Source organism: Lontra canadensis, unplaced genomic scaffold (genome assembly GCF_010015895.1).
Source record: "Lontra canadensis isolate GAN:19392208 unplaced genomic scaffold, GSC_riverotter_1.0 scaffold191, whole genome shotgun sequence".
In the NCBI taxonomy this organism is placed as follows: Eukaryota; Metazoa; Chordata; class Mammalia; order Carnivora; family Mustelidae; genus Lontra; species Lontra canadensis.
Window position 1 is genome coordinate 518039 of NW_022631185.1, and position 16439 is coordinate 534477.

The following is a 16439-nucleotide window of genomic DNA, read 5'->3' on the forward strand; positions in this document are numbered from 1 at the left end:
AGGCCCTTACAGGAGTAGCAGAGTAGTATCAATAGGCAAGGTCCTGCTCAGGTAAGATCAAGTCCATCTCTTCCTGTTGGGTCTGCAATTAACTACAAGTGGGTAGGAGTGAGAACTTCCCCTGCAGAAACCTCCTGACTCCATTTTAGTGAAGTTTCTCGTTACTAATTTTCACAGCTCAAATGTATTACATACATATTTGTGATTTTTAGCTTAAATACAATAAATAGAATCAGAATATACACTTTTAAGACTAGAAGAGGAAAAATTTGGAGTATATCTTGTTGACCAAGAAAGAATTCACTGCCAAGTAAAGCGAACGGACTCTTGCTTGGGCAATTAGAATTGCAATTTGGGAGACAGAGATTCAGGTAGAAACCTTGATAGTGCTCTGAGGAAGACAAAGAAGGGGGCAGAGTTATAACGATCAAAGTTCAAGAGTGCGGTTCCCATTTTTCTATCACATACCTGACATCCCAGATCGGCTTTGCTGTGCGTCAGGTGGACACTTGGGTTAGGTTTCACCCTAACCCATGCTACGTCGAGGCCTGAACTAAATAACTAAATAACTAACACCACTGTCATGTCATGTTCTCAACTCCAATGCTGACTCCTCACCTCCTTTCCAGAGTACTTTCGCTAGTACTTAACAAGTACTTCCAGGGAATTTCAGGAAGGAGTTAATGCTACATCATCATTTGTGCTCATGAGTCATTCCAAGGCAGTGATGAATTTAGTCACTGCTCAGCCCACAGATAAAAGGGACAGAAGATTTGGGGAAATGAAGACGGACAGGAAAGAAACGGAGCCAGTGGCAAGGGAGGTGCTAGGGGAGCACATGCTAAAGTGGTGGCCTTTCTTTTACCAAATCTTCCCGGTGTCAGTAATAGTCCAGCTATAGTCTGCTCTGCCTGCAGGGATTTGCTTTGTACGTGGAGACGAAAGGGTAGTGGGAACACGGAATAGAAAGGGATGAAGGAGGAAAACCTGGGACTGAGAGCGTGTTGGCTTATGGTTTTGAGGCCCATTGTCCTACTTGAACACCCACGTTGGGCCCTTAAAAAGGGGAAGGGCACAGATGTGCGGGGTGAGGCAAGAAGGCGAACGCTTGGGATGAACAACTATCTCCCCGCCTACGTTCAGAACTGCGTTGCTTTTCTAGTCCATCAGGCATTGCTTCACCACGGCTTTCTCTGACACTGGGCATTGCCTTGCAAGGGAAATTTGGTAACGTACAACTGGTTCAGTACAAGGAACCCCTTTGTTGTGGTTCTCAAGACCCTCTTAAAGTCATTCAGGAGACGGAGAGACGGTAGTAGCACTAGCTCCGCAGGGAAACCGGAATCCAGGGACATCTACATGTAGGACAGTCTCTGGAGGAGAGTCTGGGACAGCTTTTTTTTTTTTTTAAAGATTTTATTTATTTATTTATTTGACACAGAGAGATCACAAGTAGACAGAGAGGCAGGCAGAGATAGAGGCGGAAGCAGGCTCCCCGCCGAGCAGAGAGCCCGATGCGGGACTCGATCCCACGACCCTGAGATCATGACCTGAGCCGAAGGCAGCGGCTTAACCCACTGAGCCACCCAGGCGCCCCAGGGACAGCTTTTGACCCAGGTCTCTCCCGCCCCGTGTCTCTGCCAGTTCGCCCCCTTCCGTCACGTTGGGTTCTGTGGAAACTACATTACCCGAAAGTCGCTGCGCCCCGCGCCGCCCGCGCTCAGCCAATGAAAGCGGTCGTTCCCCGCGGCGAAACGCGCGGGGCGGGACTTCTGGCGCGGCAGCACGGGCGGGCGTTTTGGGGTGCCTGGGGGCCGCTCTCTGTGAGCAGAAGTTCGGGGAGGATACCTGGGCTGGGGTGGCGGGACCCGGGAGCCGCGAGAGGAGGCGGGTCTGAGGCACCGCAGCGGCGAGGGATCGGGGTCGCGCGGGCTGGTCCTCTTCCCGGTGTCCGCCCACAGAGTCTGATGGCAGCGGCCGCGCGGAGGGACCTGGCTCAGGTAGGCGCTGACACCGGGCTCGCCCCGCGCAAGCTGAGCCCCGAGGGAGCGGCCGCCCTGGTCCGGGACGGTGAGGCGCTCGTGTCCGCGGCCGCATTTCTGTCGGTCAGTGTGATGGGGCGTGGGGAGGTTACAGGCACAGGGACGGGGCCCGAGCTAGAGTCTTAAAACTGGGGACTCCCGCGTGTCCTCGGAACAACCCGAGAGGGGGGCGGTCACAGTGGAAAGGCAGCCCGAGTGGCCAGGCCTTCGTTCCGAGGGCGCTGATGGCCACGGAGGGTTGTGAACAGAGGAATGACTCCCATCTGTTGCTCAAAGTTTTCAGAGGCTTTTTGGGGAACACAGGTATGGGGTGAGGAGGGTGGAGGAAGCCCATACAACGGACTGCTGGAGAGCTGTGACCCGGACTGGACCGTCCTGACGGCAGTGGAGGGCGGACTGATAGATCTATCAGAGCAGGGAGCCTGATGTGGGGCTCAGAATCATGACCTGAGCCGAAGGCTGACTGAGCCACCCAGGTGCCCCTACCAGTAATGTTTAAATAAACGCTTTCTTCATATAAATATCACATTCTTTTAGTTAAAAGGCATGTGCAAAATACATTGTCAATACCTATCCGTTTATTTGCACTGAAAATATTGACAAAGGTGTTAATTATGAGGACAATAAGAGTCACTACTTAGGAAAGAATTCAGTTCCAGTAATGGCCCCACAGGCTGGGCACCACTATTATCCCCATTTTACAGAAGACAACACTGAGGCACACGGGGGCTTGAATGTTTATCTTAAGTTACACAGCTGGTAATGGGCATCCCTGAGGATGAAGCCCAGATGATGTGACGGACTTGGGTGGGCATTTGTGGCCCAACACTGTTGCCTGCTTCTCATGGCTTTGCTTTATCTGTAGGTTCCTGTTGCTGCAGATTTGCTTACAGACCATGCAGAGGTAAGTAGGGAGTATCCCAAATCCTCATCCTATTCAGTTCTCACCTGTGTGGGGTGCAGGATTCTGTGACTCTTTGCCTGCCCTTGTCCCTACTCTTCCATCCCAGATCCCTGGAAGATGATCACCTAAGGTCAGGGGCCTGAGTCCAGACCAGAAATTACAGGGATTGGTTCCCACTTGTGGCAACCAGTGGCATGACATTTGTAAGACCTTACGTTCATGGTGATGAACGTTAGAAAATGCTGGAGGTGAGGCTGGGCCGGGAATGCTCACACAACCTTAGGTCCATCATGTCTGGTGGAAATAGTGGGAGACAGAAATAAGACCTGATGGAAGCCAGGAGCCAGGCCTCTTTTCTGGAGTGGTGGGAGCCAGGGAAGGTTTGGAGCAGAAGGAGGAAGTGACAGGTCCAGACTTAATGAGCTGCTCCTGCTGCAGAGCAGAGAGCAAACTGGGGGACCAGGCAGCTACAGTTGTCCGAGTGAGTGTTAATGGTGGCTGTGGAGGTGGGATGTGGGGAAATCTGTGTCTGTTTTTTCAGTAGGTGCAAGCAGACTCTTTGATGTGGAGGGTGGGGAGAGAAGCGGAAGGAGCAGTGACTCGGAGATGTTTGGCCGTAGTAGCTAGAAGCAGGCTAGTGCCACCATGTCAGAGTTGGTGGTAAGAGCCATTTTCCGCGGGAATATGAGGCGTCAGGTTGGGGCTGTGTTGAACTGATGCTTCAGAGACACACAGTGCATGTGTCGAGTGGGCATCGGGACGTGAGTGTGGAGTTGAGGTGAAGAGGTCAGATTGGAGGCACCCAGAGTACGGATAGTATATGGACCGGGACGGAGCCAGGGGTCAGATTTGGTGGGGCCTCTTCAGGTGACAAGGAGGAGAGTGTGGGGCCGAGGACTGAGTCTCTTGCTGGACACCTGGATCAGGGTAGTGGGCTTCACAAAGACCCAGGAGGGAGAATAGTGTCCCTATGGTCAGGGTGTAGGTATGAAGAGGGTCTGACGGGGCCAACAGACATGAGATAGATACAGAGACAAAGCAGCGAGGTGACAGTGAGGCTGGTGCCACGGCTTATTCATTCAGCTGTGGGATTTCCAGGCTCTTGTTCTGACCCTTGCTGGGACCAGGGGATTAGCTCAAGAGAAAATGGGATCCTTCGGGACAATTGTAGGCCTCCCTGGAGAGACAAGTGGGCTTGGGCTTCCAATAAGCATCAGAGGAAACGGACAGGTGAGGGGACACCTTTGCAACACAGAAGTGGAAGAGGTCCAAGGGTGTCTAAGATCTCTGTGTAGTTCCTGGTGGCTGAGGATGAAACAAGGATATGGGCCTGGCAGGAAGGCCTTGAAAGCAGACTGAGGGGTTGCCTCTGGCAGTCGGGGTCATTGGAATTCTGGGACAGAATGGGATTCTGATTACATTTTCCAGGCACCCTCTGGATGGCATGTGCCACACTAGCATGTGGTGAGGCCAGGGAGATGCAGGATGTGGGTTGGGGTGCTGGTGGCAGTGAAGGGAGGTGTGGTACAGCAATGTGCATGTTGGGTGGGAGTGTAAACTGATGGCTCCAGGCTCTTGTACGGGGAGCCAAAGGGAGAACAGTGGCCCAAAGTTAGTTGTGTTTGGACAGCACATTCTAGGAGACCCCAGGTCAATTGTCTGGCCAGGCCCAGAGCTGAGATGGCATTTACCTGCCCACGTGTTGTTGCTGAGGGCTGAACACAGGGCCTCTTGGGACAGTGAGGAGCAAGCAGCCATCAGTTGTCCCAGGGCTTGGTATCTCTAAGGTGGGGACCTCTGGAGGAGGGTGGACGCTTGTGAGGGTCCTGGGAAAGGAAGCCACACATCAGCTCAACCTTCCTGTCTTGACAGGACCACGTGACCTTTGAGGATGTGGCTGTCCACTTCTCTTGGGAGGAGTGGGGGCTCCTTGATGAAGCCCAGAGGCTCCTGTACCGTGATGTGATGCTGGAGAACTTTGCACTGATGGCCTCTCTGGGTAAGGTTCTCAGAACCCATTGCAGCGTCCTGGGCTGGGCTCTGCTCTTCCCCTTTCCCTCAGGGGCAGGTCTCGCCTTCCTAGGGCCGGACCACGGGCATTTCTCCCTGCCCTGTGCACGGGAGTAGGTGCTGTGATAGCCTGGGCTACGTGCACCACCCCTTCTCTCTTGAGCAGCCTCAGTACTTGCTGCCCCAAAGCTGCATTTGGATTTGGGGATTAGGAGTCTTGCTGTCAGCCTAACAGATTACAGCCTGTTGGCCTCCCTGTGGCCTGGGGATGCCGTAAAGATCCCCAGCAGCTCCGTGCCCTAGGCTCTGCTCTCCTCCCCTGGCTGACATACGGGCAGTGCCTGTCCCAGCAGTTGAGGCGCCGACATGGCAACTGCTTCCCTGTCCCAGCAGTTGAGGCGCCGACATGGCAACTGCTTCCCTGGGTTGTTCTCGCAAGAGTCTCCTCCACTTTCTCCTGTAATACTTAGTTTCCTTTCTTGTGGGCTGCTGTGGGGTGGTCACTTTGACCCGCCTGTGTCCTCTCTCCCCCAGGACTTGCATCTTCCAGCGCTCATGCAGTCACCCAGTTGGAGTGGTGGAGAGAACCCTTTGTGCCTCCCTGTCCAGTCCTGACTGCAGTCGCGCCAAGAGGTACTTGGAAGGTGGAGCTGGGCAGGTGTGAACCCGGGGATGGGCTCAGGACACACTAGGAACCCTTCTGCTGGGCCCTGATGATTTGGTGTCAAGGCACCGTCCATGGCTAATTTCCATCTTTTCTCAGTTGCACACTTACTATGTCTACTTCGATTTCTGACCCACGGCTGTCCCCCACCTCTCTAGCCTTCCTACTGCTCCCTCTGCAGTGCTCCCCAACAGTGGCCTTCCTTTGTATTCTTCGTGAGATGGTCAGTCAGACACGGCCACAAGAGGAGACATAGGAGCAGCTCAGGAGAAACAAAGCTTATTCTGCTCAGCAGGTCTAGAGAGACAGTCATGACATGCTGGGGGTGAGCGTGGGGAGTCGTTCCCAGGGGAGGGAGCACCCAGGGAGTGGGCTCAGGCAGGCAGGGGGAAGCGGAGAGTGAGTGAGGACCTATGAGCATGTGCCTTTCCTGGGGGTCTGGGGTTGGGGGCTACACAAGATTCGGTGTGAGTGCATTTCATTTGGAACATTTGAGTGTCACTAGGTCACAGGACAGGGCAAGAAGGGGGACTTGTGACAGGAACCAGATTTATCACTTGATTAAGCTGGTCACCTGGGCGGGGTGCTCACAGCCTGTTTGTGGGGATGTTGAGACAACAGGAAAATAATGAAATTTAGAAGGTTACAATACAATGAACGCTGGGATGTCTCAACATCATTACCATTACTAACTGTGATGGCTACTGCTTGCTACCTGGGTTGTAGGGACGTTAAAGGTGACTGGAATAGCTAGGTCTACCCATCAAAGGCAAACTTTGACATAGGTGACAACTGAGGAGTCCTAGTAGGCCTGTGATGAGGGTTTGAAACCTGGGCCACAGGCAGACCTGCGCTTAGTGGAGAGAAAGCCAAGGGAACAGCTCATGTACCTCTTGGTTTAAGGGAATCTACTGGAAGGTTTTGGAATATTATGAAAGATTTTTTACTTCTTGGCCTGATTTTCATAGCTTTGCTTCTAACTGTCTGGAATTACTGATTTACATACAGCAGGAGGTACCCCGAATAGCTCCAACACTCCTTTCCTGGCTAGTAACCAGTTAAGCCGGTCTGTTACCCATGACCATCTGGGTTTAGAGATTTGCATGCTTGTTGCATAAGGGACAATATTTAGCAGCCTTTGTCCATAGTCTTGAGCGGGCTGCCAAAAGGTGCTGGTTGGCAGTCATGATGTGATGTCGTTGGACACAAAGCCTCCTCTACTGGGGCCAGCTCTGGTGTCTCCTGTGGTATGGTGGGTCCTGATAAGATGGGAATAAAAATTGCCTGTTTTGCCTGGTGTGATAGCCAAGGGGAAGAACTTGGCGGATAAAGAACCGTGGGGCCCCTCAGGGTACCCGCTGCACGCTGGTGCGTGCACTGACTGGGCGTCAGCAGGGGAGAGTATATAAAGCGCTATACCCATGAGTTTGGGCCGCAGTAGAACCCAGAGGTGCTGTTACTGATTTACTGATTTGTTGGAAAGAGAGAGTGCGTGAGTGGCGGAAAGGGAGACAATCTTAGGCAGACTCTGCGCTGAGCGTGGAGCCTGACACCGGGCTCCATTCCATGACTCCGAGATCATGACCTGAGCCGAAACCAGAAGTTGGGTGCTTAATGGACTGAGCCACCCAGGTGCCCCTGAGGTGCTGTTATTTACAGCATAATGTGCCCGTGAGGTAGTTAGCATGAGGAGGGCAAGAGACCTAACATGGGGAACTGTCAAGTGCAGCTGGCTCGGGGGCACAAGCAAGAAGTCCGTGGGGGTGACTTGATTATAATTTGCAGTCATCCTGCGTGAGTACGTTGGGAACAAAGGCAGGTGGTGTAAGCAGACAAGGTGCTTTGGGGGGACCCTGTCTGGGTCCTAACAGTACCGATTGCGGGCAGTAACTGGGCTGTTTAAATTACTCATGGACGGGCCACCTGGGTGTCTCAGTGGGTTAAGTCTCTGCCTTCGGCTCAGGTCATGATCTCAGGGTCCTGGGATCGAGCCCTGCATCTGGGGGGGGGTGTCTCTGCTCAGCAGGGAGCCTGCTCCCCCCGTCTCTGTCTGCCTGCCTCTCTGCCTACTTGTGATCTCTCTCTGTCAAATAAATAAATAAAATCTTAAAAAATTACTCATGAACAACTCAGTAAATGTATGTTGGGTTCCTTGAAAGGTAGAGGTGAACAGGGGCTGTGACTGGTGATAGGCACTGAATAAAATATGTTGCCCAGATCTGCCACAGCAAAGTTGTCACTGGGCACCCTTTGGATATCTTCAGTTAATTCAATTATGTTAGGTATTAGAGCCTTGATGGGGAGAGCTTAAGCTTTGGGGTTTTGATAATCAACAGTTAAGTGGCACTGTTGGTAGAAACCTTGAAAACTGTCCAGATAGGATCACTGAAAGGAGAAATTATGAGAATCATCACCCCTTCATTTAGTAGATCTTGAACAGCACTCTGAAGGCCAGCAGTCCCTTGTTTCAGGTGATACTGTGGTGTGTTTCCTACCTTCAGCAGCAGGGGCAGCCCCAGAGGTTTCCCTTTGGTGATTCTGACTGGTAGCACCAGGGACCTTGGCTCATTCCAGCTTTGTTTGTGGCACCTCTGTCTATAACAGGAAAATGCAAAGCGTTAGGGGTCCCGGTGACCGGCAGCCAATTAAGAAGGACCGTTGCAATGCTGACATTGAGTGTGGTTTCTTTGGCACGAGTGGTTTTACTGGCATTACCCAGTAGTTGAGAGGGGTACCTCCTTTAAGTCTGAATGGGTTGCTTGGAATGTTGGTGACTTGGGCTCTTGTAGCCCATAAAGTTAGGAGATGTCTAAGAGTTCCAGGGAATTAGTTGAGTTGTATGTGGGTGATTGCCCTTGGGTGGTATGACGGGGCCTGAGGACTAGCTGAACCCTCACCGGCTTGGCCTTGGGGGTTGCGGATTTTGGAGCTGGAAGCATCCTTGGGTGGTTCCAGAGTAGTGGCTCCCTGAGCCACCAGACCTGTGGGTAATAAAGGGTGAGGCTCCTCTAATAGTTCCTATAGCTGTTGTAATTTGGGGATGGCTTGCCTAGTAGTTAGTTCGTGGAGTCTCTCAGTTGTCCTTGAGTCCCCCAGAGGCAGCAGGGGTGTCAGCAAGTTGGGAAAGAAGGAGCAGACTAAGTAGCATAAGTGGCGGGGGGACCTGCACACGGGGAGGCCCATGTGGTGAGCCAGACTGTGTCAGTCAGAGGGAGCCCTCATGGCTCCGTCCTGTGTGGTGTGAGACTCTCGGTGACATTAAGCAGTGCCGCCCTCTGTTGGGAAGGGCACCTGCAAGAACAACTCCTAGACTCTGACAAAGGGGCCTCCCCTGGATTGAAAACACACTCGGGGATTGTTCTGAGTACCGACAGACCCGCCGAACTGTCCTCGTTTCTGCGGAGGAGCGTGAGGGCTTCCTTATGGTTCTGTTGCCTGTCTCCAGGCCATGAAAATCCCAGTTGGTAAAGGCAGGGCTTCTGAACCCTGAGGCCTGGTAGAACTTTCAGATTCCTCACCTGAGGCTTTTCTAATTGCATCAAAAGTTGTGGCCTCTGTCACATCTGCCCTGGCCTTTGGGATGTCCTCTATCCTCCTTGGGTGACTTCAGCCCAAAATGCCATGGGAGATTCAAACTTGTCAGGCCAGAGGATCTTTAAAGTATGTATCTTAGGCTCTTCAGTAAGGCCGGCAGCTGCCTCGTCTCTGCGCTGCCTGTGAGCAGGAGCTGCAGGGCCTTACTAAGCACTCCTGGTAAGCAGGGAGCGCCTTTCCCCCATCTCTTTGCATGAAATCTTTCAGAGTAGTTTGGATTTCCAGTCTTCTGAAGTCACTTGTTTCCGTTTCTAATTCCTTGTGATCTGTGTTCTTGACCTGCTGGGTCTGGAAAGACATGGGGTGCTTCCTTCCTGTGGCCCATCTCTTAGGGTGACCTCAGCTGGATTGGACTGTTGAGAAGAGCTGTGGTGGCCAGATGTCCTTTTGGGATCGGTCTCGGACCTTGGGAGCAGAGTTGGCAAGTTGATAGGCAGTGGCATGAAGCAGAACCCAGAAGGGTTTCGAAGGCGTTTACCTTTCTTGAATTATTGGTTAACTTCCTCTGGTTATTGAGAGGTGCTAGAATGAAATGCTGGGATCCTGGGCCATAAGAACTGGAGCCATTTATCTCCAGGGATGGGACCCGTTGATGCCCATGGGCTTGGGAGGCAAAGAGCCCCAGCGGCGACCCTCTCAGGGTGCCATGGCAGACTTCCTGACTGAGATGCCACATCCCCGCTTAGGACTGAGGGGCAACATGGACTAGAATGGGAACACGAGAAACCTCCCGGTCCTGGTGCCACAAGTCCACAGGAGTTCTCTCTCCTAAGGGCTACCCAGCCCTCCTCTGCTGACAGATCAGCTAATAGCCAACAACTAATATGCAGTGTTTCTTTGGTGACTGCAAGGATGTTACCTTCCACACTCACGCTCGATTCCAGTGGAGCCTTCATAATGTTTTTACCCAATGCTACCCGTCTGTCCCTTACAGGAGCACTAGGAGAACACTTCCTCTCCTCACCAGCACCCTGTTGAGTCAGGGCTGGCCAGAAGTGAAGTCTCAGGGTATTTTAGGGGAATGAGTGCCACAGTTTAGGGTGGAAAGCCTTGGCGGTGCCTGAGAGAGGCCACACAGAGCAGCCCAGAGCAGCACACAGGAAGGCCAGCACGACACCCAGCCTTTCCAGACAGTAGACAGCCGGTTAGTAAGCCAAGCAGTTAAGGGGCATTTACTATATCTTCCCTCATTTGTGAGTGACTGGCATCACAGACCATCCTGTTTGCTATGTAAATTCATTTTGTATTCTCTTATGAAAATAGGAGCAGCCACGATAGGAGAGGTGCAGAATAACAGAATTTATTATACTCAAAGGTCTTGGAGAGATAGTCACTGCATACAGAGAAGGCGGGGGGGGGTGTCACCTGGGAGGGAGTCCCAAGGAAACGGGCCCAGCCAGGGCGGAGGGGAAGTAGAGAGGACCTGCGGCGATCCCCCTCATGGGGAGTCAGGGTAGGCTGCACAAAAAAAGGAGTGAGGGGATTTTGCTGGTGCGTGTGAATGGGGCTAGGTCACAGTCAAGGGGGAGGGTAGGAAGGAGGACTTGTGGCAGGGGCCCACATCACACTAGTGTATGTGGTCGCAGAGTTCATGGCCTGTCTGTGGGGAGGTTGAGGCAGCAGAATATGCAGTTTTCAGGGTCGTAATATAGCTTTCAGAGAATGTGTCATGAGGTGTGTGCATGTATCCTTAAGAGTCCCTGAACACCAGCCATTTGGTTGCATTTGATTGTTCTCTGGGCCTGTGCACACCTTCCGGCACTGTGTTCCCGGGTTGTCAGCAGCCTTGCGGAAGGCCATTTGCAGAGGAGTGTGTTGGAGACCCAGCCTCTCCTCCCTGAGCTGCACTCTGTCCTGGTGTCCTCACTGCTCCTGAGGCCTCCCACCAACCCACGAGCTTGCCAGGTCCGGCGCGACACAGCGAGCCCTTCCTCACTCTGAACCTCAGGGCTGATTCTGCCAGCACCATGACGGACTGTTCCCTGGGTGTGTGAGACATCTGTAAGCACACTGCACCCTCCCACTGACGCCTGCAGACACTTCATCAGCATCTCTTTGCTTTCAGGTTGGCGCCATAGAGCGGAAGCTGAGGAAGCCCCTCGGGAGCAGAGTGTTTATATAGAAGGGGTGCTCAGAGCAAAACTTCAACACCAGAGGCTGCACTGTGGAGAGAAACCTCTGAGAACAGAAGAGCGTGTGGAGGGTAGAACGGACTTCCCAGTTAGTTCTGGTTTTCTCAACCATCAGGTGACCTGTGCCGGAGGAGAGCCACAAGGGAGCACCAAAAGTGGGGAGGCCTTTCACCCTGGGAAAAGGCATTACAAATGCAGCGAATGTGGGAAAGCCTTTGGTCAGAAATACTTACTTGTTCAGCACCAGAGACTACACACTGGAGAAAAGCCTTATGAATGCAGCGAATGTGGGAAATTATTTAGCCATAAATCAAACCTTTTTATACATCAAATAGTTCACACTGGAGAAAGGCCTTATGGGTGTAGTGAATGTGGGAAATCCTTTAGCCGCAATGCTGACCTCATTCAACACCAGAGAGTTCACACTGGAGAAAAGCCTTTTACATGCAGTGAATGTGGGAAAGCCTTCAGGCATAATTCCACACTCGTTCAGCATCATAGGATTCACACTGGAGTGAGGCCTTATGAGTGCAGTGCATGTGGGAAATTTTTTAGCTTTAACTCAAGCCTCATGAAACATCAGAGAGTTCACACTGGAGAAAGACCTTATAAGTGCAGTGAGTGTGGGAAATTCTATAGCCACAAGTCAAGCCTTATTAATCACTGGAGGGTTCACACTGGAGAAAGGCCTTATGAGTGCAGTGAATGTGGGAAGTTTTTTAGCCAAAGCTCTAGCCTCATGCAACATCGGAAAGTTCACACTGGAGAAAAGCCTTTTAAGTGCAACGAATGTGGAAGATTCTTTAGCGAGAATTCTAGCCTTGTTAAACATCAGAGGGTTCACACTGGAGCAAGACCTTACGAGTGCAGGGAATGTGGGAAATTTTTTCGCCACAGCTCCAGCCTTGTTAAACATCGGAGGATTCACACTGGAGAAATGCCTTATGAGTGTAGCAATTGTGGGAAATCATTTAGCCAGCGTTTCAACCTCCTCCAACACCAGAAAGTTCATGGTGGAGAAAAGTCTTGAGTACAGCTCATGTGGACAAGCCTTTAACCAGAGGTCGGCTCTGATTCAGCAACAGAAACTTTACAGTCCAGATAAGTCTAATGTATACAGTAAATGGGAAGAAAGGCTTCAGCCAAAGGCTTCACCTTGTTGAGCACCAGAATGTTCAGACTGGAGAGAGACCTTAGGAGTGCAGTACACATGCAGTCTCCTTGTCAACCTAACAAAACAGAGCAGCTCTGGAAGTAGCCCTTATGAGGGAGCCAGCAGCTGAACATCGTTCATCCAAATATCCTGACCTACTGCCTCCTGAGAAAAGAATTCTCTGTCTGGAAGCTGCAGGGAGAGGGAGCCCTGTGTTCTTGGCTGTACTAGTCTGGATGGAGTGGCCACCTCTATCACTGGAGTGGGGAGAGAGGGAATGGGCTTAGTTCAATGTGACTGGCTCTTGCTGTTCTTACTGAATATTAGATGTTCTTGAGGAAGTGCTTCCTCATTCGCCATATGCCCTAGGACCATTTCCAGAGACTCTTAAGATGTGTTTTTATCATTTTCCCCAGTTTTGATGGGAAGCAGGCCTGCAAAGCTCCTCACACACTGTCATGCAGGAAGTTGATCTAAATATTTAACTTTATGAGAACTTGCCAACTTGTGTTCTAGATGGTTATGCCATTTCATATTTCCTTCCAGAGTGTTAGATTTCCAGTTTCTTCACATCGTTGCTGATCCTTGTATGTAAGACATGGGCCATTCACTCCAGCCATTCTAGTAAGTTTGTGGGTGTGACCTGTCTCTCTAATGACTCAGTGTTGAGCATCTGTCTCTGCTTAACCTGCCACCCATACATCTGTAGTGAATTATCTTTTCATGTTTTTTGCTTCCTTTTAGAAAAATTGGTCAGTTTCTTATTGTTTTGTGATTTAATATAATCTACATAGAGGTTCCTTATTTGGTATATGCTTTACCAGTGTTTTCTCACAGTTTATGCCTTTGAGTTTCTTTCCCCCCCTTTTTTTTTTCTTTTTAAAAAATTTTCAGTTCTTAACAGTCTCTTTCCTAGGGCAGAATTTGTTAATTTTCATAAATTTCAATTTCTTTATTTGTTAGCAGCTGCACATTTGGTATTACATTCTTTTTCTCTTATGGTACTATATCTTTGCTTGTAAATTAAAGCCTAATCTGAGTATGCTGGCGTCTTATGAGTCCTTATCCAAGCTTGTGAAATCTTTGTGGATTTAAATGTACTTAAAGATTTTCAGTGTATGTAGAAATACTTATGAGTGTACATATCCCCTAACTCTTCTGAAAGAGCCTAGAAAGCAGTGGCGTTCCAGTAGATGTGAGCATACCCAGTTACTGGTACAGGTTTTCAGTAAAAAGAACCAGAACTCCTTAGAAGCTGTTTCCATGTTGGTGCAGGAAAGTACATGAGCCTAGGAAATAGCCTTGGATTAGTCAGTAAATGCTCACAGAATAATGCTGATGTATTAGCTTTCTAGTGCTATCCTAACAAATTACCACAAACCTGTGGCTTAAACATTTTAAGTTATAGTACTGTAGGTCAGAAGTCCTACACAGGACAGGTCTCAGTAAGTTAAAATCAGGGTGTTCACGGGGATGTATTCTTTTCTGGAGTCTCTAAGACAGATTCGGTTTTCTGCTCATTTAAGTTGTTGGACAGTTTCAGTTCCTTGTGGTTGTAGGGCTTATCTTCCTGTTTTCTCTGTGACTCTCAGCTTAGGCTTGTCCCTGAAACATGTAGGAACTTTCCCTACAATATTTAAAGCTAAAACAGTACCAACTGCATACAAAGTCTTACAAAACAAAGTTCAAACACTTCCCAACTAATTAAGTGGACACAATACTACATGACACTAAATATGGATGATAGTGAAACAAATTACAGAGCAATGTCCACATGAACATAGATAAAGCAAAACCATGATGAAAGTTTTTGGAGGTAGAGTGATGGTGGCAGAGTAGGGGGACTGTAAGATTGCCTCATCCCACAAATACAACTAAATATGGTCATCCTAAATACCCCAGAAATCAACCTGAAGACTGGCAGAACAAACTCCACAACAAAAGAGAAGAGGCCACATCAAAGAAGGTATGAAGTGTGGCGACATGGTTTGGGAGAGAACTGGATCATGGCTGATGTGGTGGGGAATCATGCTGACGGAGACGATCAAGACACTTCCACAGAGGGAATGCATAGGAAAACAAATATCTGTAGCAATTAGCTTGGAAGGCATGAGGGGCAAAAAGAGGGGAAGATAATCACTGAGACCCTTAGCATGGTGATAAAAAAAATCAGATGAAGAGTGCAATAAATGTAATTAGAAACACACCTGATGCAATGAACAGCAGGCCAGAAAAAGCAGAATGAATGAATGACCTAGAAGAGTAATAGAAAGTAATAAAGATGGACAAAATAAAAAATTATGCAAAACAAGAACAGACTCAGTAACTCCATCAAATGTGCTAACATTCTCATTATAGGAGAAGAAAGAGGAGGAGAAGAGAGAAAACTTATTGGAAGAGATAATAGCTGGAAATTCCCTAATCTGGGGTGCCTGGGTGGCTCAGTTGGTTAAGTGTTTGCCTTTGGCTCAGGTCATGATCCCAGGGGCTTGGGATCAAGACCTGCATCAGGCTCCCTGGTCAGTGGGGAGCCTGCTTCTCCCTCTCCTCCCCATTTGTCATCTCTCAAATAAAATCTTTAAATAAAAGAAAATTCCCTAATCTGAGGAAACAAACATCTATATCCAAAAGGCACAAAGAACCCCTAACAAAATCTGCAAAAGCAGATCCATACCAAGGCATATTGTAATTAAAAAGGCAAAATATAGTGGTTAAAAAAAAAAAACAAACCAACAACCAAAAACCCGAAAAAAACAACAACAAAAAACTTTACAAGTGGCAAGACAAAAGAAGACAGTTAATGCAACCGCATGAGTCTATTGGGATTTTTCAGCAGTATCTTTCCAAATCAGAAGGGAGTGTGTAGGATATATTCAAAGTGCTGAATGGGAAAAATCTACAGCCAAGAATACTCTATCCAGCAGGACTGTCATTCAGAATAGGAGAGAGAAAGAGTTTCCCAGACAAAAACTAAAGAAGTTCATGACCACCAAACCAGTTATGCAAGAAATACTAAAGGGGACTCTTTGGAAAGGAAAGACCAAAAGTGACAGTATGAGGGTAGGAAACACAAAACTAGTAAATATGACAACATACACCTAAAATGTGTATGTGGAGGGGGGAAGGAGTAAAGAATGGCTTCAAACTTAAATGACCACCAACTTAATAATATAGACTGCTATATGCAGAAGATGTTATATACAAACCTAATGGTAACCACATATCAAAAACCACTAATATGTGGGGTATGTGGGTGGTTCTCTCAGTTGAGCGTCCAACTCTTGATCTCAGCCCAGGTCTTGATCTCAGGGTTATGAGTTCAAGCCCCGCACTGAGCTCCATGCTGAGTGTGAAGTCTACTTAAAAAAAAAAAAAAATTGTTAGGGACACCTGAGTGGCTCAGTCAGCTGGGCAGCCAACTTGATTTCAGCTCCAGGTCATGGTCTCAGGGTCCAGGGATCAAGCCCCACATCAGTCTCCATGCTCAGTAGGGAGTGTGCTTGAGGAGTCTCTCCCTCTCTCCCCCAACTTACAAGTGCTCGCTCTCTAAAATAAAATACTAAAAAAACCACCCAGGGTGCCTGGGTGGCTCAGAGGGTTAAGCCTCTGCCTTCAGCTCAGGTCATGATCTCAGGGTCCTGGAATCAAGTACTGCATTGGGCTCTCTGCTCAGTGGGGAGCCTGCTTCCCCCTCTCCCTCTGTCTGCCTCTCTGCCTACTTGTGATCTCTCTCTGACAAATAAATAAAATCTTAAAAAAAAAAACCCACTAATACACAAAGAAAAAAGAGAAAGCAACTTTTTTTTTGTATGTAGGTCCCCTAAGACAAGGACAACAAAAGCAAAAATAAACAACTGGGACTACATAAAAAGCTTCTGCAGAGCAAAAGAAACAATCAACAAAACTAAAAGGCTACTGACAGAATGGGAGAAGATATCTG

The 16439-nt window shown here is 49.3% G+C and overlaps 1 protein-coding gene across 2 annotated transcripts; it reads left to right on the top strand.

Moving 5' to 3' along the window:
- Positions 1–1882: 1882 nt before the first annotated feature.
- Positions 1883–12475, top strand: LOC116861166 (zinc finger protein 773-like). Of its 2 annotated transcripts, XM_032847697.1 has the most exons (5): positions 1883–2000; positions 2908–2946; positions 4819–4945; positions 5491–5589; positions 11280–12475. In XM_032847697.1, exons 1-5 carry the CDS (start codon positions 1968–1970, stop codon positions 12374–12376), a joined length of 1395 nt encoding a protein of 464 aa, XP_032703588.1. In that variant the 5' UTR covers positions 1883–1967; the 3' UTR covers positions 12377–12475. The 2 variants fall into 2 exon arrangements, with proteins under 2 accessions (XP_032703588.1, XP_032703589.1); XM_032847698.1 differs by lacking the exon at positions 2908–2946.
- The last annotated feature ends 3964 nt before the right edge of the window (positions 12476–16439 follow it).

Coding starts and splice junctions, on each gene's coding strand:
- LOC116861166 (XM_032847697.1), top strand. CDS start 1,968: ATGGCAGCGGCCGCGCGGAGGGACCTGGCTCAG. Junction 2,001..2,907: donor CGCGGAGGGACCTGGCTCAG/GTAGGCGCTGAC, acceptor CTTTATCTGTAG/GTTCCTGTTGCTGCAGATTT. Junction 5,590..11,279: donor GACTGCAGTCGCGCCAAGAG/GTACTTGGAAGG, acceptor CTTTGCTTTCAG/GTTGGCGCCATAGAGCGGAA.